At 41.7% G+C, this 25,574-nt stretch overlaps 1 protein-coding gene across 1 annotated transcript in view; it reads right to left on the bottom strand.

Annotated features, from left to right (window-relative positions):
• Positions 1–25,574, bottom strand: part of DYNC1H1 (dynein cytoplasmic 1 heavy chain 1) — a 92,483-nt gene that overhangs the window by 60,188 nt on the left and 6,721 nt on the right. The window contains exons 2-13 of the mRNA XM_003799319.3: positions 18,828–18,912; positions 16,561–16,734; positions 16,077–16,332; positions 15,513–15,699; positions 14,019–14,290; positions 13,700–13,927; positions 10,972–12,048; positions 9,825–10,004; positions 7,585–7,734; positions 5,152–5,298; positions 979–1,119; positions 18–194 (exon numbers count right to left, since the gene is read on the bottom strand). Of these exons, the coding sequence (XP_003799367.1) occupies positions 18–194; positions 979–1,119; positions 5,152–5,298; positions 7,585–7,734; positions 9,825–10,004; positions 10,972–12,048; positions 13,700–13,927; positions 14,019–14,290; positions 15,513–15,699; positions 16,077–16,332; positions 16,561–16,734; positions 18,828–18,912 (3,074 nt within the window). The remainder of the gene's footprint in view (positions 1–17; positions 195–978; positions 1,120–5,151; positions 5,299–7,584; positions 7,735–9,824; positions 10,005–10,971; positions 12,049–13,699; positions 13,928–14,018; positions 14,291–15,512; positions 15,700–16,076; positions 16,333–16,560; positions 16,735–18,827; positions 18,913–25,574) is intronic.

Below are 25,574 nucleotides of genomic sequence, written 5' to 3'. Positions count from 1 at the left end.
AAGATAGCAGAGCTCACCTTGCCATAATCTATAACTACTGGTCCAAACTCTTTTTTGGTTTCTGCATTGTCAAAAGTCCCTCTGGCCTTCCTTATTTGGACCAAGAGAGCTTGCCATTTGTTGAGATCCTCCCCGAGTCTGTTATAGATGTTCTCAGCTTGCATATCCCATAAACATTGATACTGAAGCCAAACCTGCAAATGGTGAATACAAATAACTAGTTTGATTTTTCATTTTGTAGGATATCATATATTATATTCACATTCCATTAAAAAAGTTAATGTTCTGGTCAGGCGTGGTGGCTCATGCCTGTTGTCCCAGCGCTGTGGGAGGCCGAGGCAGGTAGATCGCCTGAGCTCAGCCAAGTTCAAGACCAGCTGAAGACCAGCCTGAGGCAGAGTGAGCCAGAGTGAGACCCCGTCTCTACAACAACAACAACAAAAAGATAGCCGGACCCTTGTGATCCCAGCTACATGGGAGGCAAGAGAACACTACAGGAGGAAGAAGTAAAAAAAGAAGGTTAATGTTCTTTGATCACGATTAGAAACATTCTCACTTCAGATTTACTATTCTCAAAAATCATAGTTAAAACCCCAAAATATTTGTCCTTTCCCAGAGTTTTCAAGTCTGTTTTCAAGTAAGCATATTTTTCAGTGAATCATTTTCATAAATTTTTATAAATATTTAAGATCGTTTAAGAAAATGACATGAAGGCTTTGCTAACCAGTTTGATGGAAGTGTTTCGGATTGTGTCTGAAAACGCCACACTGTATCCCAGAAGTGCGTTAATGTACATAGTTACCATTCAATAAAAAAAAAAATTAAAAATAAATAAATAAATAATGTAAAGAGATAAAATAAAAATTTAAATTAAAAAAAAACCTAAATATTTAAGATCTTTCAACTCCATATTGTTTAGATCTCATACTCTTGCCTAGGGCAAACTAACATATTTGAACAAAATTAGGAAGTTTTTACCTTGACATACTGCTCGACTTCAGTTACGATGCCCATGACAGCAGAATATGACTCTTCCAGGGCAACGGGACCGTCAGGCATCCGGGTTAAAGCATTCCGATAGAATTTCTCTTCTTCAGTCAATTCATAATGTACACCCACCTAGTCAACCAAAGCCAAAAAGAATGTAAGTACTATGTATGAAAATGTTAATCTTGGGTGGCGCCTGTGGCTCAGTGAGTAGGGAGCTGGCCCCATATACTGAGAGTGGTGGGTTCGAACCTGGCTCCAGCCAAACTGCAACAAAAAATAGCTGGGCGCTATGTAGTCCCAGCAGGCGCCTATAGTCCCAGCAACTCGGGAGGCTGAGGCAAGAAAACTGCCTAAGCCCAAGAGCTGGAGGTTGCTGTGAGCTGTAACACCATGGCACTCTACCAAGGGCAACAAAGTGAAACTCTGTCTCAAAAAAAAAAAAAAAAAGAAAAGAAAAGAAAATGTTAATTTTAGCATCACCTTTTACTTAATTAAAATGAACTAAGGCTGGGCAAGGTGGCTCACACCTGTAATCTTAGCACTCTGGAAGGCCAAGGTAGAAAGATAACTTGAGCTGAGGAGTTCAAGACCAGTGTAAGCAAGAATAAGACCCCATCTCTACTAAAAATAGAAAAACTAAGCTCGGTGCCTGTGGCTCAAGCAGCTAAGGTACCAGCCACATACACCTGAGCTGGCAGGTTCCAATCCAGCCTGGGCCTGCCAAACAACAATGACGGCTGCAACCAAAAAAAAAATAGCTGGCATTGTGGCAAGCACCTGTAGTCCCATCTACTTGGGAGGCGGAGGCAGGAGAATCACTTAAGCCCAGGAGTTGGAAGTTGCTGTGAGCTGTGATGCCACAGCACTCTACCCAGGGCAACAGCTTGAGGCTCTGTCTCAAAAAAAAGAAAAGTAAAAAAAAAAAAAAAAAACTAGGCTCAGCACCTGTAGCTCAGTAGCTTGGGTGCCAGCCACGTACACTGGAGCTGGAGGGTTTGAACCCAGCCCGGGCCTGCCCAACAGCAATGACAACTACAACTAAAAAACAGCTGGGCATTGTGGCAGGTGCCTATAGTCCCAGCTACTTGGGAGGCTAAGGCAAGAGAATAGCTTAAGCCCAAGAGTTGGAAGTTGCTATGAGTTGTGATGCCACAGCACTTCAACTTATTTATAATTTATTTATAAATAAAATAAATTAACAAAACTAGCCGGGTATTTTGGAGGGTGCCTATAGTCCCAGCTACTCGAGAGGCTGAGACAAGAGGATTGCTTGAGCTAAGAGTCTGAGGTTGCTGTGAGCTATACTGCTTATTGCTTCTCTTGACTTCAGTTCCTGCTTCTTCTCTCACTGGCTCTGCTCTAACCCCACCAGACTCTTGCTGGTCCTCCAGCATGCCAGGCAGGCTCTGCCCCTGGGCCTTTGCATATGCTAGTCTCTGCTCAGAATCCCTGGTGGCAAATATCACTGGCTTATGCCCCCTCCTCCTTTGGGTTTCTGCTCAATCACCTTCTCAGTGAAGCCTTTCCTGACTTCTCTGTTGAAAATACAACCTCCCCTGTCCCCATACTCCCTAGTTCTCTGTACATGGGGCCCAGCGACCCACTGTGAGACCTCAGCCGTCATGCTGAGAGGTTTAAGGGCTTTTCAGGAAGCTGTTTAAGGGCTTTTCAGAGCAATGTCAGGACCCTAAGACTTGCACTGACTGCTATATTGAAAATAGATTTAAGGTGGGCAAGGGCAGATCGGGCAGAAAGAATACATATGACGGAACCTTAATAGTGAGAGGTGGTGGTACCTTTGGCAGGGGTGGTGGGTGATAGCAATGGACGTGGTAATAAATAGATCAGAGTTAATTCCAAGAAGAGACAATGGGAGTCAAGGATAATACAGTGATTTTTGACCTGAGTGGGCTGAAGGATACAAAAAAATAAACAAGGGAAAGATCAAACTTGAAGGGAGGACTGGAGACATGTTCAGTCCAACACATCTACCAGACAGCTAAGTGGAGATGCCATGTAGGCAGCTGGACAGATAGGCCCAGAATTCAGGATGGCAGTCAGGCTGGACGACATGAAGCCATGAGCATATAGACTGTATTTAAAATAAAGAGCCTGGATGAGACCATTAAGAGAGTGCAAAGAGGTAGAGGGGGCACAGAACGTTTAAGAGGCTGGCAAGAGGGATGGCAAAAGAAGAACCAATAAAGAACAATAGCCAGTGAGGGAGAAGGAAAACCAGGGGTGCCTCAGGCGGAGGAAGGTACAACCCTGTTGGGAGGAGTTAGATGAGGACTGAGAAGAACAGTGTGGATGGAAGGTGGGGGCCCGGGGGAAGCTGGCCCTGACAGCCCCTCCCTGGAGCTTCCTCAGGAAGAGTATAGGAGTCGGATGGCTACGGGGGACGGGGACGTGGGGGTAAGTGTATGTGCTGACAGGATGACTTAGAAGAGAGGGAAGGACTACTGAGCAACACAGTGGTAGCTCTAGTTTGTTGAATTTAGAGACAAAGAACAACGCAAACAGAAACAGCTGGTTAAAAACAGGAGAAATATGACAATACCTCAAAGACTGTATACAGACTCCTTGAGGGGCAGGAACCATATTCACAGCTTGGTTCTGATTAGGTGGACATTGCCGAGTTTTGGGCTACATACTGTCAAGACTTAAGCCATGGACAGTTAACTACCTCAAAAAAAAAAAAAAAATCCTAAAAAGAACTGAGTTTATGTTTAAAGTTAAGAAAAGAGATAACGGGCCATGCTTATGGCTCAAAGGAGTAGGGCGCTGGCCCCATATGTCGAAGGTGGCAGGTTCAAACCCAGCCTCGGCCAAAAAAGAAGAGATAATGGGTGGTGCCTGTAGGGTGCAGGCCCCATGTACCGAGGGTGGTGGGTTCGAACCCAGCCCCGGCCAAACTGCAACAACAAAAATACAGCCCAGTGTTGTAGCGGGTGCCTGTAGTCCCCCAGCTACTCGGCAGGCTGAGGCAAGAGAATCGCCTAAGCCCAAGAGCTGGAAGTTGCTGTGAGCTATGACATCATAGTACTTTACCAAGGGTGACAAAGTAAGTCCCTGCCTCTTAAAAAAAAAAAAGAAAAGAGATAACTTCCTAATTAGATAACTAAATTCTAGAAGTGTTTGCTAGAGAAGTGTGGCATCTTCTTATTTGAAAACCACTGGTTGTATTTAGAAGTAACACTGGCTCCAGGATGGGGACTAAATGATCTCTTGAGTTTTCCCTTCGCTGAAGAAATCTAGGCAGTCCCCAAGTTATAAACATCTGACTAATGTATAACCCAAACTTACAAATAGAGGCCATTATAGGTAATAAGTAAATGTACCTGTTCCAACTTACATACAAATTCAACTTAAGAATAAGCCTATAGAATCTTATCTTATTCATAAGCTGGAGATTGCCTTAGTAGTAATTTGGGCATTTGCCTTATTATGTAATTGTCCGGGATTTGCTTTAAAATAATCTGGTGGGGGTAGGAAACTGGGAAGGAAATACAAATGAAATAAAATTAGCAATGTGTTAATAAATAAAGCTGGGCTCATGAGATTCTCTCTACTTTTGTGTATGTTTAAAAATTCCCCTTGGGCAGTGCCTGTGGCTCAGTGAGTAGGGCGCCAGCCCCATATACAGAGGGTTGCGGGTTCGAATCCAGCCCTGGCCAAACTGCAACAAAAGAATAGCTGGGCATCATGGTGGGTGCCTGTAGTCCCAGCTACTTGGAAGGCTGAGGCAAGAGAATGGCTCAAGCCCAATAGCTGGAGGTTCCTGTGAGCTGTGATGCAACAGCACTCTACCGAAGGTGATAAAGTGAGACTCTGTCTCTAAAAAAAAAAAAAAAAAAAACTAATTCCCCTACTAAAAAAGGAGAAGGAGTGGAGAAGCAGGAATAAAGATTTCCAAAGAAACTTATGGAGAGAATTTCTAAGAAAACTACTGAGACAAGCTACAAATGCTAAGTAACTAAATTGGGAAAAAAGTCAGGTCACACAAGGCCTCCTTTAACTTTCCTTAGGATGTTAAACCAGAGTCTGGAGTTTAAAAAGACACATCAAGACCTTATTTAAAGAGGCACCATGGAGAAGTGTCATAGAGACCCGAGAGATGCCTGGTCAGAAGAGGAGTGCCTTGAGTCCCCAAAGGCTTACCTGGTACCTCTGACTCTGGATCCTGGGGAGAGAAAGTATGACCATCTTCCAGGCAAACATTTCCTGATACAGCTTGTATCTGCACTCTTCAATTGGTGGATTCAAATAGATTACCTGATTGGTTATTCTCAGCTCATGAACGACATTCTGTGAAAGAAAGGTTTCATTTTTTACTCGGCAATCTATTTCAATAAAATGTTTTTGATATTTAACACCTCTGTCCCTAAATTATTAAACTACTTAAGTCTGGACTACAGAGACTATCACTTGATTATTAGGAATTGTCTTGTATAATTTCTTGCTGTCATTTGTGCCCAATGAAGCACCATCTAATCTGACCATATACATGTGGATTTGTGGTTACAACAACTTTGAGACCTGAAATACCGGCACACTGCTGCAGTGACAAATAATCAGTATCAGCTATTGGGCACACATTAGTACACTGATTGAAGACTAAGCAAGCTGAAGTAAGTCCGTACCACCTGCTAGGGCTTTAAGTTAATCAAAAACTCCAATTCAGTCTCTACTAGATAAAGGTACATAGTCTGAGAAATGCATTGTTTGGTGATCTTGCCATTGTGCAAACATGACATAGTGTACTCACACAAACCTGGACAGTAGACCCTACTATACAGGCATAATGTAACAATAGTCTATCGCTCACAGGCCACACAACCTGGTCAGCATATTACTGCAGTGAATGCTATAGGCAATTATAAACAATGGTAATTTTGTGTATCTAGAATATCCAAATGTAAAAATGGTACAGGAAAAATACAGTATTACAATTTGGGGGGACTACCATCATATATGCAGTCCACTGCTCATCAAAATGTTGTAAAAAGTGCAGGACTGTAATTGTATCAACTTAGAAACACTCAATTTGCTTCTCTGGGATTCAGTATTTTATTTTAAATTTCATTTATAACATGAAACCTACCACCATCCACCCTCACTGCTTTCCTTCCTGTCTTCTCTGATTAATCCTTTAGAAGTGCCCTTTTAGAAGAAGCTTTGGATTAATATGAGGGTACATTATGACTAGGTTACATTATATACATTTGTAAGGTAAAGTCCAAAGTCTGAGTTGCAGTCAGGGACTCAGTATTTTAAAAAGTATGTTCTGTGATGAATACCTAATAATAAGATTCAAAAGTGAAAACAGTAAAATTCAAAAGAAAAAATATTTTCTAAGTATTAGGGAAAAAGAAAAAAGTCAAGTCTGGGAAGGAAAAGAAAAAAGTCAATTACTTTTCCCAGATCATAGTCTACACCTGCACAGTTCTTTCAGGCTTCTGTTCGTGCAGCCTTTAAATATAACAGAAGGGGGTGGCGCCTGTAGCTCAAAGGAGTAGGGCACCGGCCCCACACGCCGGAGGTGGTGGGTTCAAACCCAGCGCCAGCCAAAAACTGCAAATAAATAAATAAATAAATAAATAAATAAAACACAAGCACTAATATAAATATAACACAAATGCATAGCTTACAAAACTGTAAGGTGGACATCTTTCTAAGCATCATCCATGCCAACAGACAGAACTTACTTGGACGGTTCTATCTAACAGAATTAGTGAATCCTCTAGAAAGCTTGCTAAGCTCCACTGACTAATCCTTGATACAAATGGGAAGCAGACAGCTTTGGAGACACAAACTGCTGCCCAATAGTGCACTGACCACAGGGCTGTCATACTCTTCTCCAAAACTTAGATTTAGACTTTTGTTAAAAATAGTGGAATACATTTTAGTGTCATGGGCTGAACTTTTTTTTATATTTAGTTTTTTAAATAATTTACTGCAAATATGTTTGGTAAATAGTTTTTTTTCCTTCTGTGTAGGCTTTTTCTTAAAATTTATTTTTCATTTTTTAAGACTTCTTTTTTTGACATTATTTTAGACTTGTAGGAGACCTGCAAAGAAAGTACAAAAAGTTTCCACGTATCCTTCGCCAACTTTCTCTGACATTAACATCTTACATAATATGATGAAAACACTGACACAATTCTACTAGCTAAGATACAAACATGAGTAAGATTCACGGGATCTAATCCAAGATACCACATTATATTTAGTTGTCACAATTCCTTAATCCCTTCCAATCTGTGACACTGTCTCAGTTTTTCCTACTCTTTTATGATTCTGACCAACTCTACTAGTCAGGTATTTTGTAAAATGACCCTCACTCTATGTGTTTGGTTTTCTCATAATTAGAAAGGAGACTGAGGGATTCTGGGGAAAAGATCACAGAGGTGAAGCACATTCTCATCACATGGTATCAGGGGTACATGATATGCCACCTCACTGGTGATGTTAACCTTCACAACCTGGGTATCTGTTAGGTTCTTCCACTGTAAAGTGACTTTTTCACAGGTACTTCCTACAGGGGGAATTTGTATCATTTATTAGCAATAAGACGCCATAGGAGATACTCACTTTGATTTTTGGCTCTCCACCAGGCTTGTGACTGACTTGTGGGGCATCTGTATCCATGTCAACTTCTGCTTTATCTTCAGCTTGTCCAAGAAGAACCTGTGTCCAAGCTCTTAGGCCAGCTTGTAGACGAACGCCCAAAATTCTCTCAATCTACAGAAAGAGTAGTGTCAGAGAACAGAGAACTTCTACAAGTTAACTCATGAAGCATATTAATTAGAAAGCAGTAGGTGTTTCAGGTCAAAGATAAAAGTTAGTAATTATGATCCTTTATCTCTTCATTCTCAGTCTTTTTTTTTTTTTTAAGACACAGCCTCAAGCTGTTGCCATGGGTAGAGCGCTATGGCATCATAGCTCACAGTAACCTCCAAATCTTGGGCTTAGGCAATTCTCTTGCCTCAGCCTCCCAAGTAGCTGGGACTACAGGCGCCTGCCACAACACCGGCTGTTTTTTGGTTGTAGTTGTCATTGTTGTTTGGCAGGCCCAGACTGGATTCGAACCCATTCCCAGAGTCTTATTTTATCACCTCTTCCCATTTCAGATAACTTGTCACAGTTGGGCTGACTGTGTTCTCTCCATCTTTGGAATAAGTGAATCACTAAGCTTCCGACTTGTAAGTGGTAAGGAAAAACTAATGCAGCAGATGCAGTGTAGGTCTTGGTGTTTGTTAAAATAGTAGGAAATACACAAAATTCTTTTCGTGGCAGTCTCAGAGATAAAACTGAAAAAAACTATAATTTGGAGATCAAGTCACTTTATTTTATTGTACTTTATTTATTTTTAAATAAAGGGCATTAGGTTGCCCTGGGTAGAGTGCTGTGCTGTGGCGTCACAGCTCATAGCAACCTCTAACTCTTGGACTTAAGCGATTCTCTTGCCTCAGCCTCCCAAGCAGCTGAGACTATAGGTGCCCACAATGCCTGGCTATGAAGCCATTTTATTTTAACAAGAATAAAGCCTTCTGGCACTGCCCATAGCTCAGTGGGTAGAGTGCCAGCCACATACACGGAGGCTGGCAGGGTTCAAACCCAGACGGGGCCTGCTAAACAACAATGATAACTGCAACCAAAAAATAGCCGGGCGTTGTGCGCCTGTAGTCCCAGGGAGGCTGAAGGAAGAGAATAGCTTAAGCCCAAGAGTTTGAGGTTGCTTTGAGCTATGATGCTATAGCACTATACCAAGGGCAACAGTGATATTCTATCTCAAAAAAAAAAAAAAGAAAAAAAAAGAATAAAGCCTTCTCTCTGATCCTACAAACAGGATATCTGTAAGCCTTTGTTAACAATCTGCCTGAAGTCACCGTCAACTATCCTGAGAATTGTTGAGGGCTGCTGGACAAAATCAGGGGCTTTCAGACCATTTCTGGGTTCAGGAGAGTGGGGTTTGTTAACTTTCACTCATTATGTGGATAGTAGTTTTTCCATTTGAAAAGAGAAAAGAAAGAAACCACGAACATCTTGTGGAACTGACCAAGCATAATCTATAACCTTTGCTATAAAACATCCTCTTTTCCAAGACGTGCATTTGCACCACACACACTCTTTCCACCCCAACCCTACCCGTCTCCAGGGCTGAGCCAGGGTTCTCTACACCAGGAATGAGGGTGTTCTGTAGCTGAGGACTCCTTTCTAATGCTAGTAGCAGGAAGGGGCAGAATTGTTAGGAGGACCCCAGAGGGCTAGGAAAGGCAACCTCAATCATAAGAGGAGCAGGGAAGACCAAATCAGAAGTTGTCAAATATCCAGCAAAGAAAGGGACCACTTTCTCCTCCTTCACAGCTTCCTTTATCCAACTTAGAACTGGACTGGGTACCACAGATCAGCTGTGCATTGGTTAAAAGGGGTTTTGGAGGGGAATTAAACTATCATAGATGATTTCCCCCCCACCTTTTTTGAGATAGAATCTCAAGCTGTTGCCCTGGGTAGAGTGCCATGGTGTCATAGCTCACAGCAACCTCCGACTCTTAGGCTTAAGTGATCTTCTTATCTCAGTTTTTCTATTTTAGTAGAGACAGGGTCTCGCTCTTGCTCAGGCTGGTCTTGAACTCGTGAGCTCAAGCAATCCACCCACCTCGGCCTCCCAGAGCGCTAGGATTACAGGCATGAGCCACCATGCCCACTCTACCACAGAGAATTTCTAAGAAAAATCCTTTTTAGGGACAAACTAAGAAACTTACTCAACATGGTCCACTCCAACGGTCAGTAGAAGAAAAATGAAACATACTCAAAATCCCATCCCTCACCTCCATGTCCAGCTTGTTGACCCAGATGGGCAAGTTGGAATAGGAATGAAGATTCAAGTCATCTACCGCTTTCTGGACTCTGTTCAGGATCTCTGAGAAAGTTTTATGATCATACATACAGGTTTCCAAGGAACGGACTTCCAGATCTATCTTTTCTTCAATAATAAGCAGATCGTCCACCTGAAGGAAAGAATATTTGATATTTAAAGCACCCACTTACTGTTCATTGATTTTACACTTTTTTCTCAGATAATTAACAAATGCTTCAAGGCAGAGAAGTTCTTCCATAAATAGGTAATCTGAGATGTTGAGGTGAGAACACTGATCCCCTAAGTCCTGTATCCCCACAATGAGAAGGGAAATGTAGGGAACACCGTTAGTTTCTCTCCCCTTACTCACTTCTGCTCATGGGAAGGGTGGCCTGTGAGTGGTAAGTCTGGGGAAAGGAAATAAGTGTGTTCCTCTCAGCCCTGGGAACCAGTCTTACAGAAGCACACACTCTGGCCTGCTGGCAGTGGCAGGCTCTGGGCCAGCAGGTCTACAATTGACCAGTTGTATTATAGACTGGGAAGACATCTAAGTCCGAGGTGCATTGCTGCAAGGGCTCATGGCAGCAGACCTTGAGCCATGCTCTCCATTCAGCTATATTAGTAACAAAGCTCTCATTTTGGTCTGTCATATTTTAGTGTCCTTCAACCTCCACTAGTTCCTTTTTGTGTGTGTGTGGAGGATGTGGGCATCCTCCATTGGTTTCTAAACTTAGAGTATCACTTATTGGCTCTCTGAAGCCCCAGCACCAACAATGCCATAGTGAGCAAGACAAGGAGTCCTTACACTTTTTAAACAGGGAGCCAGTTCACTGTCCCTCAGACTGCTGGAGGGCTGGACTGCGGGACCCGGGACGAGTCAGCTGCTAAGCAGGACAGGCAGCGGTGGCAAAAACACCTGGTGGGCTGGATAAATGTCCTAGGCTGGCCACACGTGGCCTGTGCGCCGTAGTTTGAGGACGCCTGAGCAAGACAGTTCCTTCTCCCTCTTAGTTCATAAGGCCTTATGCTACATCAATTACGCATGCCCTCTATGGAAGAAGTAACATTTGAACTACACATAATTCATCACTAGGACATTTGATTAGATTAGAACACACCTTTTCTTGGAAGTTGAAGACAGTCTCTGCTAAGCGCTGTACATATGGATCAAGTTTATAGGACTCCCACACCAATGCAATGCCTTCTGCAATCAAAGCCTGCACTTCCTTTTTCAAGCCAGCTACCAATAGGGAAATGGTGTTACGCTCCTCCACTTTCTCGCAGGTCCTCTCGTAAGTACGGACACTTTCGATCAGTGAGATAGCAAATGGGTAGAGCTGGTTTGCCTGATGAGCCTTGTTTACAATCGCCAGAGGGACTCGGAAACCAAGCCACTTGAGGTTTCGGACTTCTTTTGAAAGTGTAATGATCTCAGGTAGAAAGTTAACTTTCAGTTTAAGGACATTTCCAGTTCGGCCCCGAACTCGAGTACTTTCGATGGTGAAAATGCGCCCTGAGACACCGAGATTGCGCTGCTGTACCTTCCTCGCCCAGTCATCAAAGATTTCTTGTGTGTTGAGCTTCATGCGGAAGCTGTCTCCATCCTGCTTCAGCTTCTGCCCCTCCACGTGGTTCTCCCAACCTTTGCCCAGGACATCCTCCACACGTTTCATGTAGGCAGTCAGCTGCCTGTCAATCTGTTTAGCCCAGATGATAGACCCTGACACAGGGGGCAAATCACGAACATGACTCATCTTACAAGCCTGACTTTGTGGGTACTGGACCTTGAACTTGTCGTGTAGAGATTCAATATCATCTTTCACACGCTGGATCAACTGGGTCTGGTATTCCCGAATGGCTCCCCGGATGTGAGGCCTGACAAACAGCGCATTGAACCTGGAGAAAATTCTGAACATTTCATTGGCATTCTTGGCTGTGCCGAGTTGATCTCGAAGGCGAGCAGTGATCCGGGTCTCCACTCTGTCAATCCTCTCCTCATATCTCTTCGTGGCAGCTTCCCAGGCCTCAGTGCCTTCTTTGGAAACATCCAGCCCATCTACTTCTTTAACGTTCTCATAAGCAAGGTTTACTTCTTCAATGGCATTTGCATCAGCTGCATCAAAGAGAACCTCGGCTACTTTCATATCCTGGGGCTCAGGCACCTCTCCTTGATTCTGTTGTGCAACTGCTGTGACCTAAAAAAGAAAAATTTGGAATAAAAAAATGTTTGCTGGCTCAGCGCCTGTGGCTCAAGCGGCTAAGGCGCCAGCCACATACACCTAAGGTGGTGGGTTCGAATCCAGCCCGGGTCCACCAAACAACAATGACGGCTGCAACCAAAAAATAGCCAGGTGTTGTGGCGGGTGCCTGTGGTCCCAACGACTTGGGAGGCAGAGGCAGGAGACTCGCTTGAGCCCAGGAGTTGGAGGTTGCTGTGAGCTATGATACCAAAGCAAATGCCCAGGGGAATAGCTTGAGGCTCTGTCTCAAAAAAAAAAAAAAAGTTTGCCAAATGAAGATTTTTGTTTATATGCCACACAAAAATTACCAGTTAGCAATACAGTTTTTTTAAACTTTTAGTCAAACATTTTGTAACCACAACTCAACAAAGCCAAATAAAATACCATAAGGTATATTTTAATTCTGTACTATAAAGGTTATCTAACCATGTAATTTTTTTGGACTAGATTTTTCAGAGAAAGGAGTTGGTGAAAAATAAAGAACAAATTAAAAAGACAAAAAAGCATGTACAAAAAGGATGAGTCATTTAATTCTCTAATATATCTCAGGCATATACAATTATTACCCATACTTTACAGATTAAAAATAGAAAAAAAGGCTGAGTACCCATAGCTCAATGGGTAGAGCACCAGCCCCATGCAGCAGGGGTGGTGGGTTCAAATCTGCCCTGGGCCTGCTAAACAAAAAACAAACAAACAAACAAAAAATAGAGGCTCGGTGCCCATAGTTCTATGGTTAGGGCACCAGCCACATACACCAGAGCTGGTGGGTTCGAACTCAGCCCAAGCCTGCTAAACAACAATGACAACTGCAACCAAAAAATAGCTGGGTGTTGTGGTGGGGGCCTATAGTCCCAGCTACTTGGGAGGCTGAGGTAAGAGAATCACTTAAGCCCAAGAGTTTGAGGTTGCTCAAAAAAGAAAAACAAATTATCTGGGCATGATAGCATACATTTGTAGTTTCAGCTACTAGAGAGATTGTGGCAGGAGGAGAGCTTGAGCCCAGGAGTTTGAGGCTACAGTAAGCTGACACCACTACACTCTAGCCAGGGTGACACAGAGAGACACGATCTCTATAAATAAATAAATGAATAAAAGTAATAAAACCCAGGGTGGCGCCTGTGGCTCAGTGAGTAGGGTGCCGGCCCCATATAGCGAGGGTGGTGGGTTCAAACCCAGCCCCGGCCAAACTGCAAGAAAAAAAAAGAAAATATCCGGGCATTGTTGTGGGCACCTGTAGTCCCAGCTACTCGGGAGACTGAGGAAAAGAATAACCTAAGCCCAGACGTTGGAGGTTGCTTTGAGCTGTGACTCTACAGCACTCTAGAGAGAGCCACATAGTGAGACTCTGTCTCTAAAAAAAAAAATAATAAAACCCAGAAGTCTGGCTCTAGGTTCCATGCAAAATGGGAGAAGGGATGAATGTATGGAGAACATTGAAGATTTGAACTGAAACGCTAGAACACAGAATCCCTAGATCTTATAGTAACAAGATAAAAATGGAACTAAAGAAGTACTCAACAGTACAACATAGATAGTAGTTAATTCTTAAAAAACAAAAGGTATTAAAACAATGCAAGTACAAATTTTTAGAATGCAGTCACACCTGTGGCCTCAGGACCCTGACGATGACAGCTCTCAGCTGTTCATGCTGGCGTCTAAATTTTCGCATCTGGTCAAGGCGACCCTGAAGCTTCCTATGAGCAGGATTGATACGCCACACCATCTTCAGATTTTCTTCCCTTTTTCTTTTGACAATGTCTCTCAACAACACCTGAAGTTTCTCATACTCATCATCCCAAGTCTGAAAAACTTCAAAGCATGCTACCATAACCTAGGATATAATTTAAGAAAGGAAGCTTATTATTAAAGCATACTTTCACCTTGGTGCCTTGAGGCTGATTTTCTAATATATTAAAACTTACTTTTTCAAATTCTTCATAAGCAACATGCATCAATTTTCTAGTTCCCAATACTTTCAGTAATTGAGAACTCAAGTCTCTTGAAATTGCCTCCACCAAACGCAGTGCCCTCTGAATGGGGTATTTTGTGTTTCGGATCTTTCTCAAATGGGTGAAAATTGCAACAAGAGCCTGCCTTATTTTGTCCAGCTCAGTGGCAGACAGCAAATCATTCAGAGGGAAATCTTTCATCAGAGGATTGTAGTCATTCACAGTTTCTAAAGCTTGTTTTAGACCTATATTAACAGAGAAATAGTTCATGGTTTTCACTAATAATAAACTTAAATACAACATTACAATGGAATATTTTGAAGTTGCAAAAGACCTAGTGACATAGAAACTTTATGATATTGAAAAAAAAACATGTTGATAACCCAAATGTAGCCCCACTTTTGCATTTGTGAGACTTTGGGCCAATTCATATACACTCTTAAAGGCTAGTGGGTGGTAGCCTCATAGGTTTGGGGGTTATTTGGCTTCTATATTATCTAAATAGTCTACCAATAATGTTTAGGAAAACTACAATTTTATCCTTGACAACACCAAAATTTAAATTTTATACCCAACTTCAAGTTAGGTGAATGTGTTACCATGGGCATGGAATCACAAAAGTACTTGGGTCTTATTGACTTCCTATGACATTAGATAAAAAAAAAAAAAAAAAACATATTAGAAAAGAAATAAAGGTTTTGGAGATGTTTAAGAAAATAAAAGTATGCATTTCAACATAGGGAATGCCAACATAGGGAATATGTACAATTGTGATCAAAGATTTTTCCTTGGAATCTTCTCTCACTGTTTTTGGGAGGAGAGATAATATATGACAACTATTACATCTTAAGTACTTGTTCTAACAGGTCTCCTGTGGGCATAGAGCTATACAGAAATGCCTAACAATTAACAATGCCCGGTATTCAAATATTTGTGTGCTAAGTGCATGCAACATCACTTACACTGTTCCCCACTCATAAAACTAAATTTATTTTGACCACTTATCAGAATAGGGAGGAAGACAGAGAAGAGAAAGGGGCTAGTAAAAAAAGGAAGAGAAAGCAGTACTGACCAGCTGTCCAGCCACAGCCCTGTGGGCAAATAACTTCTGCTTAAACTAAACTAGCTTCCCACCTGGACTGTCAAAAGCACACTTGACTTTATATCCAAAAATGTACAGCCTACCCAAGAAACCAAGCAATTGGGAAACAGGAGGGAAATGCCCAGGGCTCACTATACTCATGCTCAGAAACTATTTTATGTTTTCAAAACCTCTGAAGGGAAAGGTAGGTATGTGGGAAAATAATTTTCGTTACTGAGAACTGAGGGAAAGATGAGATATGATGCAAGAAAGGAAGTAGTTAAACAGGATAGTACACCCATTGGTTTTCATCTAAACTATCAAATAAGATCTCATAAAAGCTAGATCGATAACTTACTGATCAGATTATTAGTTCTAGTTGTTACCTGTGTCAGTGTCAAAACTGACAGTGGCATGGAAACGCTTGCCATGTTTCAAGATATCCAGAGTCAGGAGAACTTCTGGGCTCTCTCGTTTCTCTTGGATGCGGTATAATGCACGTTCCAAGTTCAGCCAAAAACTAATTTCCTGTAAGGCTGTTCCAGATGCAGGATCTCGATCAAGTTTGGTCACCTTTGAAGATACAATGACTTCTAAGGGTTTCACTCTTTAACAAAGGTTAAAGTATGATTAACTAAACACATGCATTATAAGTTAGTTTTCATATTTCATGATTTCCTGCCCTGTAAATCAAAAGTGGTTTAATTTGAAACTAAAGGCATGAGACTAATGTTCAATTAAGTATAATGTTTAAATAATCTCAAATTGTACCCTGACCATTCTACCTAGATCAACACTTGTCTTATACTGAGCAACCCCAGGACCAAGAAGAAATATCACTAATAAGTTACCATAGAATTTGTCTCACTGACAAAAACTCAGACCAATATTCCTATAGACATTAAAGAGTAACATATTTTATATGATAACTTTCAATACTGTGCTCTTACTTTTTGAATTTCTCGGATCCAGCGGTTAACTCCAGATTGTAACTGATTAAGAAAAGTTGGGTCTTCGACCTTATCTCCAAAGTCTGTGACTTTTGGTTTTTCTCCACGTTCATAACACTGTTTTGCAACATTTGTGATAATTGGATGAATTGGCAGGCTGATCTCTGGAATTTCAATATTTTGCTGCAAGTGAAGGAGTCCCATTTCAAGTTCTGCAATCTTTTTTTCAACTGAAGGAGCCATTTTATCACCATCCCTAAGAAGATATAAACGTCAAAATTTAATGTACTATCTGTCTCCAAAGAGATTCTATTAATAATGTCCCAACTATTAATAATGTACATGTTTACTGGCTCTAAGGATTTATATCCTCTTGGTTTACTACTCCCCTTCCAATTCCGGAGTTTTCTATCACCCTCCATACTACCTGTGAACACTGAGTGAAACATGATGTTCGAACCATAGAAAGAAAAATAGTTTTTACCTGTCTGCCTTGCCAGACTCTCTGATATAGGACTTAAAAAAAGGAGCCACCGCATTGCTAATGAAAGAGTGCAACGTTTCATAGGGTGAATCTTCACTGAGTGTGAGGACTCGAAGTTGAGAAGATACTGGTTTGTCTGCATCAATTACAGGAGTACGTTTAATGAATGCCAAGCTAAAAAGAAAGCAAAAAAGGAAATCAGAACAAAGAATCTCATTCTTAATTAGTCTTATTAATTTTAAAAATCATATTAAGAAAGACTAGATTTTTGCTTGCTTTTCTACTAGTGAAATGAACTGCTTGTATGTCTTCACTTACTATGTTAGAACTAGTGAATTGATGTTACGGTTGTAAAATGTGACCATGAAACCAGGAAAAGTTAACTTGTCTCATATGCGGGTTTAATAAATAATCTTTGCCTAAAACTAACCTACCCTAGCAACTTACAAGCCACAAAGAACTTAAATCTTATACTAATTTGCACCACTTATTTAGTGCACTAAGTCAGATATCAGCTTCATTAAATAAAAGTTGCTCACCAATCAGCTTGAGAAGAGGGCATTCCAGGCCCTTCTCAACATGGCTCTAACTCTTCCAGTTGTACCTTCTTTCCCACCTCAAGAAAACACTTAAACTAGATATTCTATTACCTAGACATGTGCTTTGTATCTCTGCTTAAGAAATCCATATTCTTCTTGGGTGGAGGAAACAACTTCAAGAGGCACTCTCCCTAACAAATGCAAATATTGTAACCTAGTTGTCTGTACCCTCACATTAACCTGAAATTTAAGGAAAAAAAAAACAAAACAGAAATCCATATTCATTTGCTGAAATTCTAATCCTTAAAACTCAATTCCAAGTGATCTCTTTATGAGTCTTCTGTAATCCCTCCAATCTCCATGCTTCCATGGTATTTTGCCAACTATTACATTTAGTTGTGTACCTGTCAATCATTTCCCCAGAGACCACAATCTTCCTGGGACTAGGAATCAGATTTTATTTCTTTGATATCATTCTGTATCAACTGCCATACCTTGCACATGATAGGCACTCAAAGTTGGTTAAATCAATGGCTTCAAGATAATTAATATTTTAATTTTCCAGTTTTCCAGTCAGTACTATATAATACTTCATATTACTCTAAAAAGTCAGTGAAGCTTTCTGATGTGAAACATTGAAAAGAGACCAAGTTACAACAGTATTCTTGCTAAAAATGTATACCTTCAATCTCATCATAGAGAAATACCAGACAGACAGAAGTAAGGGATGTTCCATAAAACCAGTGGTTTGGAAGCCAGAATGGCCAACAAACAATTGAAAAAATACTTACCATCTCTATTTATCAAAGAAATGCAAATCAAAACTGTATCACCTAACCCCAGTGAGAATGGCCCACATCACAGGTTCCCAAAGCAACAATTGGCTGGGGTAGACAGAAGGAATACTCATGTACTGTTGGTGGGACTGCAAATTAGTATAGCCTCTATGGAAAGACCTATACAGATTCCTCAAAGAACTAAAAGCAGGCGGTGCACGTGGCTTAGCGGCTAGAGCACCGGCCACATACACCAAAAGTGGACAATGACAACTGCAACCAAAAGATAGCCAGGCATTGTGGCAGGCATCTATAGTCCCAGCTACTTGGAGGCTGAGGCAAGAGACTCTCTTGGGCCCAAGAGTTTGAGGTTGCTGTGAGCTGTGACGCCAACAGCCCTCTACCAAGGGCGATAGCTTGAGACTCTGCCTCAAAGGGCGGTGCCTGTGGCTCAGTGGGTAGGGTGCCGGCCCCATATACTGGGGGTGGCAGCTTCAAACCCAGCCCTGGTCAAAGTGCAGCAAAAAAATAGCTGGGCATTGTGGTGGGCGCCTGTAGTCCGAGCTACCCAGCAGGCTGAGGCAAGAGAATTATCTCACTTTCCTGGACTTTCTTTCTCTTCTATAGTTTAAGATAAGAATTGAGGATGTTAGGATTATTGATCAATGTGGTATACGTGACTAGCTCCCAATAAAGGGAAGTGGAAAATAAAGACATTTTGCTACATGCCATCTAAGAGTATGTAGTCGTTTCTTGCTTTCATACAATTCTAGGAGCGAGCTTGCCATCCTTCTCTCCCGGTGAGAAAAAACATCACCCGACAGATAAGATACTAAATTTAAAGAGCAGAAATCTTTTTGAGTATTTTCTTAATGTGTCTGTCTAAGTCAATTAAGATTCACATTAATTCTCACAAATTTATAAACTGAGATGTGGTATATTCATTACTCACCTATTGGACTTAACTCCATAATGAATGTCTATGTTGATGTTATAGGAAATGAATTCTTTTTCTTCTCCTTCATCGCCAACATCCTCTAAAAATCATAATAAATATCATTATCAAATTCATATCAATATTCCCAATTTCTTAATTATCAATTGCTTAGAGAATTATATTCTTCACTACCACCTCCCCATTTAAACCCCTATACAACTTGGTGCTCCCTATTTTTCCCTTCCTACTCATTTCTTCTGACTCAGTCACTTATTTGCCGTGTGATCCTGGGCAAGGTGGTTAATTCTCTGCACTTCCACTTCCTTGTCTGGAAAACAGGGTGGTATTGGCATGCCTGGGGGTTGCTGGAAAGATGACTGAGTTGACGCATGTGACATGCTGGAGGCAGGGCCTGGCTGTGGGCGCTAGCTTGTTCTGGCTATGGCTATGTTCTCGTCACCCCCTCTGCTCTGAACACATTAAAATCACTTTCCACCCCTGCCCCCAAGTATATTCTGCTTAGTTGTTCACTCAGCACTGAATGTGCAACAGGCTTTTTACTAAGCACATTACATATATCAACATGAAGGGCTGGGTGCAGTGGCTCATGCCTGTAATCCTAGCACTCTGGGAGGCCAAGGTGGGTAGATTGCCTCAGCTCATGGGTTTGAGATCAGCCTGAGCAAGAACGAGACCCCATCTCTAAAAATAACTGGGTATTGTGGCAGGCATCTGTAGTCCCAGCTACTCAGGAGCTGAGGCAAGAGACTTGCTTAAGCCCAAGAGGTTGAGGTTGCTGTGAGCTATGATGCCTCAGCACTCTACGGAGGGCAACAAAGTAAGACTGTCTCTCACACACACAATATATCATACATTTAACTGTAAAGAATGGGAATGACTATTATCCCTGTTTTTGAGGTAAAAGATGATAAGTAAATTGCTCACATACACTTTGGTGGAAAGCAACAAAGTATAAAAGAATGTAAAAGTCCAAGCTCTACACTAGTATGTAGCTTGGCCTGTGTTCTTCAGAGCCAGGTTCAGGCAAACCTCAATCAAAAAAAATCTGCTATTGAGAAATCCCCCAGGGTCACTGAGAGGTATTCCTATAGCTTTCCCTCTGCTCTGTTACAGCATTTGTCAGAGTCTATTCCCTAACCTTTCAGAAGGCAGGAGCCATGCTACACTCCACACAGTGTAGTCATTTTAAAAAACTTACTGGAATTTGGGGGCCAAAGGAAAAAAGTAAATGAATACTTACTAGAATTTAATAAGATACCCTTGAGATGCATGTGAGCCAAATTTCTTTTTTGACACAGTCTCACTTTGTTGCCCTTGGTAGAGTACCACAGCATCACAGCTCACAACAACTTCAAACTCTTGGGCTCAAGTGATTCTCTTGCCTCAGCCTCCCAAGTAGCTGGGACAGTAGGCATGTGCCACAATGCCTGGCTATTTTGTTTAGAGACGAGGACTCAGTTCAGCTCAGGCTGGTCTCAACTCCTGAGCTCATGTAATCCACCCACTTCAGCCTCCCAGAGTGCTAGGATTATAGGGGTAGCCAGCCCAAATTTCTAAATAATTAAAAATCAAAATTAAAATAAAGTTTGGGCCTAGTAGCTCACACCTGTAATCCTAGCCCTCTAGGAGGCTGAAGTAGGTGGATCACCTGAGCTCAGGAGTTTGAGACCAATTTGAATAAAATCAAGACTCTATCTCTACTAAGACAGTAGGAGCCTATAGTCCCAGACACTTGGGAGGCTAAGGCAAGGGGATAGCTTGAGCCCAAGAGTTTGAGGCTGCTGTGAGCTAGAATGCCATGGCACTCTACCCAGGTCACAGAGTGAGACTTTGTTTAAAAAAAAAAAAAAACCTGAGACCCCTGTCTCTACTGAAAATAGAGAAAAAGTAGCTAGGCATTGTGGCAGTAGCTGTAGTCCTAGCTACTTGGGAGGCTAAGGCAAGGGGATAGCTTGAGCCCAAGAGTTTGAGGTTGCTGTGAGCTATGATGCCATGGCACTCTACCCAGGTCACAGAGTGAGACTTTGTTTAAAAAAAAAAAAAAAACCTGACTCAGTACCCGTAGCTCACGCAGCTAAGGCGCCAGCCATATACACCAGAGCTGGGGCGTTCGCATCCAGCCCAGGCCTGCCAGACAACAATGACAATTACAACCAAAAAATAGCTGGGCATCGTGACTGGCCTCTACATCTAGTACTAATTAACCAGGTGCCCAAAAGGAATCAAATTATCTTTGCAATGATATACTGTATGAAATATGTGTTAGCAAAAATTATAACCTATGGATTAAATTCTTTTTTTTTCTTAAGACAGAGTCTCACTATGTCTCCGTCAGTAGAGTGGTGACATGGCACCACAGCTCACAGCAACCTGTAACTCCTGGGCTTAAGTGATTCTTTTGCCTCAGCCTCCTGAGTAGCTGGGACTACAGGCACTCGCCACAATGCCTGGCTAATCTATAGATTATTTTATTTATTTATTTATTTTTTGACACAGAGCCTCAAGCTATCACCCTAGGTAGAGTGCCGTGGCATCACAGCTCACAGCAACCTCCAACTCCCAGGCTTAAGTGATTCTCCTGCCTCAGCTTCCCAAGTAGCTGGGACTACAGGTGCCCGCCACAACACCCGGCTATTTTTTGGTTGTAGTTGTCACTGTTTGGCAGGCCTGGGCTATATTAGAACCCGCCAGCTCTGGTGTATGTATATGGCTGGTGCCTTAGCCACTTGAGTTACAGGCACCAGCCAATCTATGGATTAATTTAACATGATTATTTTATACATGGGAAAACCTGGGATCAAGTCCCATCACTTAGAAGCTAAGTGACCTTGGGAAAGTAATTTTTCTTCCACTGGGCTTCAAATAAGTGAGATGTAAAAACTGGCAGTAGGGTGGTGCCTGTGGCTCAGTGAGTAGGGCGCTGGCCCCATATACTGAGGGTGGCGGGTTCGAAACCAACCCAGACAAACTGTAACAAAAAATAGCTGGGTGTTGTGGCAGGCACCTGTAATCCCAGCAACTTGGGAGGCTAAGGCAAGAGAATCACTTAAGCCTAGGAATTAGAGGTTGCTGTGAGCTGTGATGCCACAGCGCTCTGCTGAGGGCGACAAACTGAGACTATCTCTAAAAATAAATAAATAAATAAATGAAGTAAAAAAATAAAAATGGGCAGTAAGGGGGGTTAGAATACTGAATTAGGCGATTTATAATATTTATTTAAGCACTAAAAACTATGAAATCTGGATGTATAGGGCCTGAGCAAAAGTTATTATTTGCTTTGTTATTAGTAGTTTTCATAAGAGACAAATATAGAATTCATACTAAAGAGCATAAAATATTAGTGTATCTATTATGATGACAACAATTCTCCTAGATTATTGTCTTTGGTATAATTTTAGGAAAGGCATAAGTGGCAGAACATTCTGGTATTTCCTATTTTTGTAAATGCTTATCAAAAACTCCTAAACAAATCAACTGATTTGTCTAACCACCTAAATATGGTCACGTCACAAGAGAAATCATACTGCCTGAAATCAGCCACACATTATGATTGCAATCTGTAAAATACAAACATATAGATAAAAATCATAAAGAAATATTCCCAAATTGAAATAGTTGTCAGGGTGGTGAGACTGTGAAATATTTTCTCCCTCAATTTTCTGAACATTCAATACTGTTCTATGACTTACATAAAATGTTACAGAAATAATACCTACACAATGTATATAAAATAAAAGTAACAATCTATAATAACCAAAGGAAATCATTTGAGATGCAGAGTCTCACTGCGTTGCCAAGGCTGATTTCAAACTCTTGTGGCTCAAGCAATCCTCCCAAGTAGTTAGGGTTGTGGGTACACAGCTATGATATGTTAACTTGAAATCATTTCTTCCCCCTCAGATAAAAACTCGTCCATCGATACAAATGAAATCACATAGAAAACCTGCAGTCTGGACATGGTATCCAAGCATATTGCCTGCACTTCCTAATGCAAACAGGGTTAAGGGAAAGAGGCATCATTCCAAGTGATGAGTCATGGCTGTGTGGCAAACGCTCCGGTTTTGCACTAGGAACACTGCAATGCAGTAGAATGCTGCTTTGGCTAAGGAAGGCACACCCAGTGACATAATCCTCAGATAATGATAGTGCAAACAGTTAGTCCCTCCTGCTGTGTTAAATTTTAACTTTTCTTGAGGACAATAATTTATGGAAGTTATTATTAATCAGTCAAAGTATACATTTTGGATTAGTCTTTTTATGCATGTTCTCTATAAATACAGGAATCAGGTGAAGTCTGTATTTAAAAATCAGTATATTTGATTCCCATTTATAGTTATACTATTGGGAGTTATACTCCAAATTTTATATATATATATATGTTTTATATATATAACTTACTACATTATTATATAAACTGCTATCAAATAATTTAAACTTTTGCCTCTCTATAATTGCATCTCTGTAAGTTATCACGTTTTCCAAATAATAGTAATTTAACATTCTACTTCTATAGAAGCATTTTTAAAATTTGCTTACAGAGGGCGGCGGCACCTGTGGCTCAGTGAGTAGGGTGCTGGTCCCATATACATAGGGTAGCGAGTTCAAACCCGGCCCTGGCCAAACTGCAACAAAAAAATAGCTGGGTGTTGTGGCGGGTGCCTATAGTCCCAGCTACTCAGGAGGCTGAGGCAAGAGAATCTCCTAAGCCTAGGAGTTGGAGGTTGCTATGAGCTGTGATGCCATAGCACTCTACCCAAGGTGACAGCTTGAGGCTCTGTCTCAAAATAAATAAATAAATAAATAAAATAAAATCTAAAACACAGTAATACCACATTATTTTGGTTGATCACTGTCATCTATTTGCTCTCATAATTCCCTCATGTGGTTGCTTCAATTCTCCCCCTTTCCTGTCTCTGGCACTTTCTCTTGTCACCAGGTCACGTGCCTTTTGTCCTCATGAGGAGCCATGACTTCTCTGCTACGATCACTGCTGAGGTGCAAGGCTAAGAACGTGGTTAGAGAGTTTGAATTTTCTCCTTAATCCAAAAATGTAGCTGGTAACATCATTAGGAGTATAAAGGGAACATTAAACCCTATTTAATACCTGTACATAATATATAATCACATGGAATTCATTTTGATATTTCCAGAAAAAAAGGAATACAAAACTAGTAAGTTGTTACTACCTAAAGAACTTAAGATTAGCAGTTTTTAAGTTAACACTAATTCAAAGGAAATAATTGATATGAAATAGATTAAAACACTCCCATTTTAATAGATATAGGGGAACTACAGGAAGATTAGATTTTTGGTTTCAGAATCCTCCTTAGAACATCTTTTTCCTAACCGGGTCTTAAAATCCTGGGGTTTCAGGCTCGGTGCTTATGGCTCAAGCAGCTAAGGCACCAGCCACATACACCTGAGCTGGCGGGTTCAAATCTGGGCCTGCCAAACAATGCCAACAATGATGGCTGCAAGCAAAAAATAGCCGGGCATTGTGGTGGGCGCCTATAGTCCCAGCTACTTGGGAGGCAGAGGCAGGAGAATCGCTTGAGTCCAGGAGCTGGAGCTTGCTGTGAGCTGTGATGCCACAGCACTCTCCCCAGATGACAGCTTGAGGCTCAGTCTCAAAAAAAAAAAAAATCCTAGGGTTTCAGTTTCCTTATTCATGAAAGGCAAGGGCTAGACAATCTCTTCTGCTACTTTAACCTAACATTCTACAATGTTGATCAATAATTTCTATCCACCTTCACTTTTTTTTTTTTAAGGGATAGGGTCTTGGCTCGGCGCCTGTGGCTCAGGTGGCTAAGGCACCAGTCACATACACCTAAGGTGGCAGGTTTGAATACAACCAGGGCCTGCCAAACAACAATGATGGCTGCAACCAAAAATTAGCTGGGCGTTGTGGCAGGTGCCTGTGGTCCCAGCTACTTGGGAGGCAGAGGCAGGAGACTCGCTTGAGCCCAGGAGTTGGAGGTTGCTGTGAGGCCACAGCACTCTACCCAGGGGGACAGTTTGAGGCTATCTCAAAAAGAAAAAAAAAAAAAAATCAAGCGATAAGGTCTTGCTATGTTGCCTAGGCTGGAGTGAAGTGGCTATTCACAGGTACTACCATTACCAATAGCTCATTACAGATTTAAACTCCTGGGCTCAAGTAATTCTCCCACGTCAGCCTCCTGAATAACTGGGAATATAGGCATGTGCCACGGTGCCTGGCTCATCTTTACTTTTCAGAAAGAAGTGATTACTGGGGCAGCGCCTGTGGCTCAGTGGGTAGAACGCTGGCCCCACATAGGGAGGGTGCTGGGTTCAAACTTGGCCCTGGCCAAACTGCAACAAAAAATAGTTGGGCATTGTGGCAGGTGCCTGGCCCCAGCTGCTTGGGAGGCTGAGGCAAGAGAATTGCCTAAGGCCAGGAGTTGGAGGTTGTTGCGAGCTGTGATGCCACAGCACTCTACGGAGGGTGATAAAGTGAGACTCTATCACTACAAAAAAGTTATTACTGTTTTCCCTTTGCTGCACATAAATTTCATTTACTATGCTATAGTGTACATTCAAATTCATCTTGCTGCAGACTGGCTTGTCCTATAAAGGGTGTAAGGTCCTACCCATAGCGTGACAGCATGGGATGGTGAGAACCTAAGTTAGTAGAGTCCTTCCTGTTATAAGACAGTATGGTTTTATAGAAAAATGTGTCCTGGGCTCGGCGCCTGTGGTTCAAGCGGCTAAGGCGCCAGCCAC

This window comes from Otolemur garnettii, unplaced genomic scaffold (assembly GCF_000181295.1).
Source record: "Otolemur garnettii isolate 467f Iridium unplaced genomic scaffold, OtoGar3 scaffold00149, whole genome shotgun sequence".
Classification (NCBI taxonomy): Eukaryota; Metazoa; Chordata; class Mammalia; order Primates; family Galagidae; genus Otolemur; species Otolemur garnettii.
This window is presented reverse-complemented; position numbering and strand designations above follow the sequence as displayed.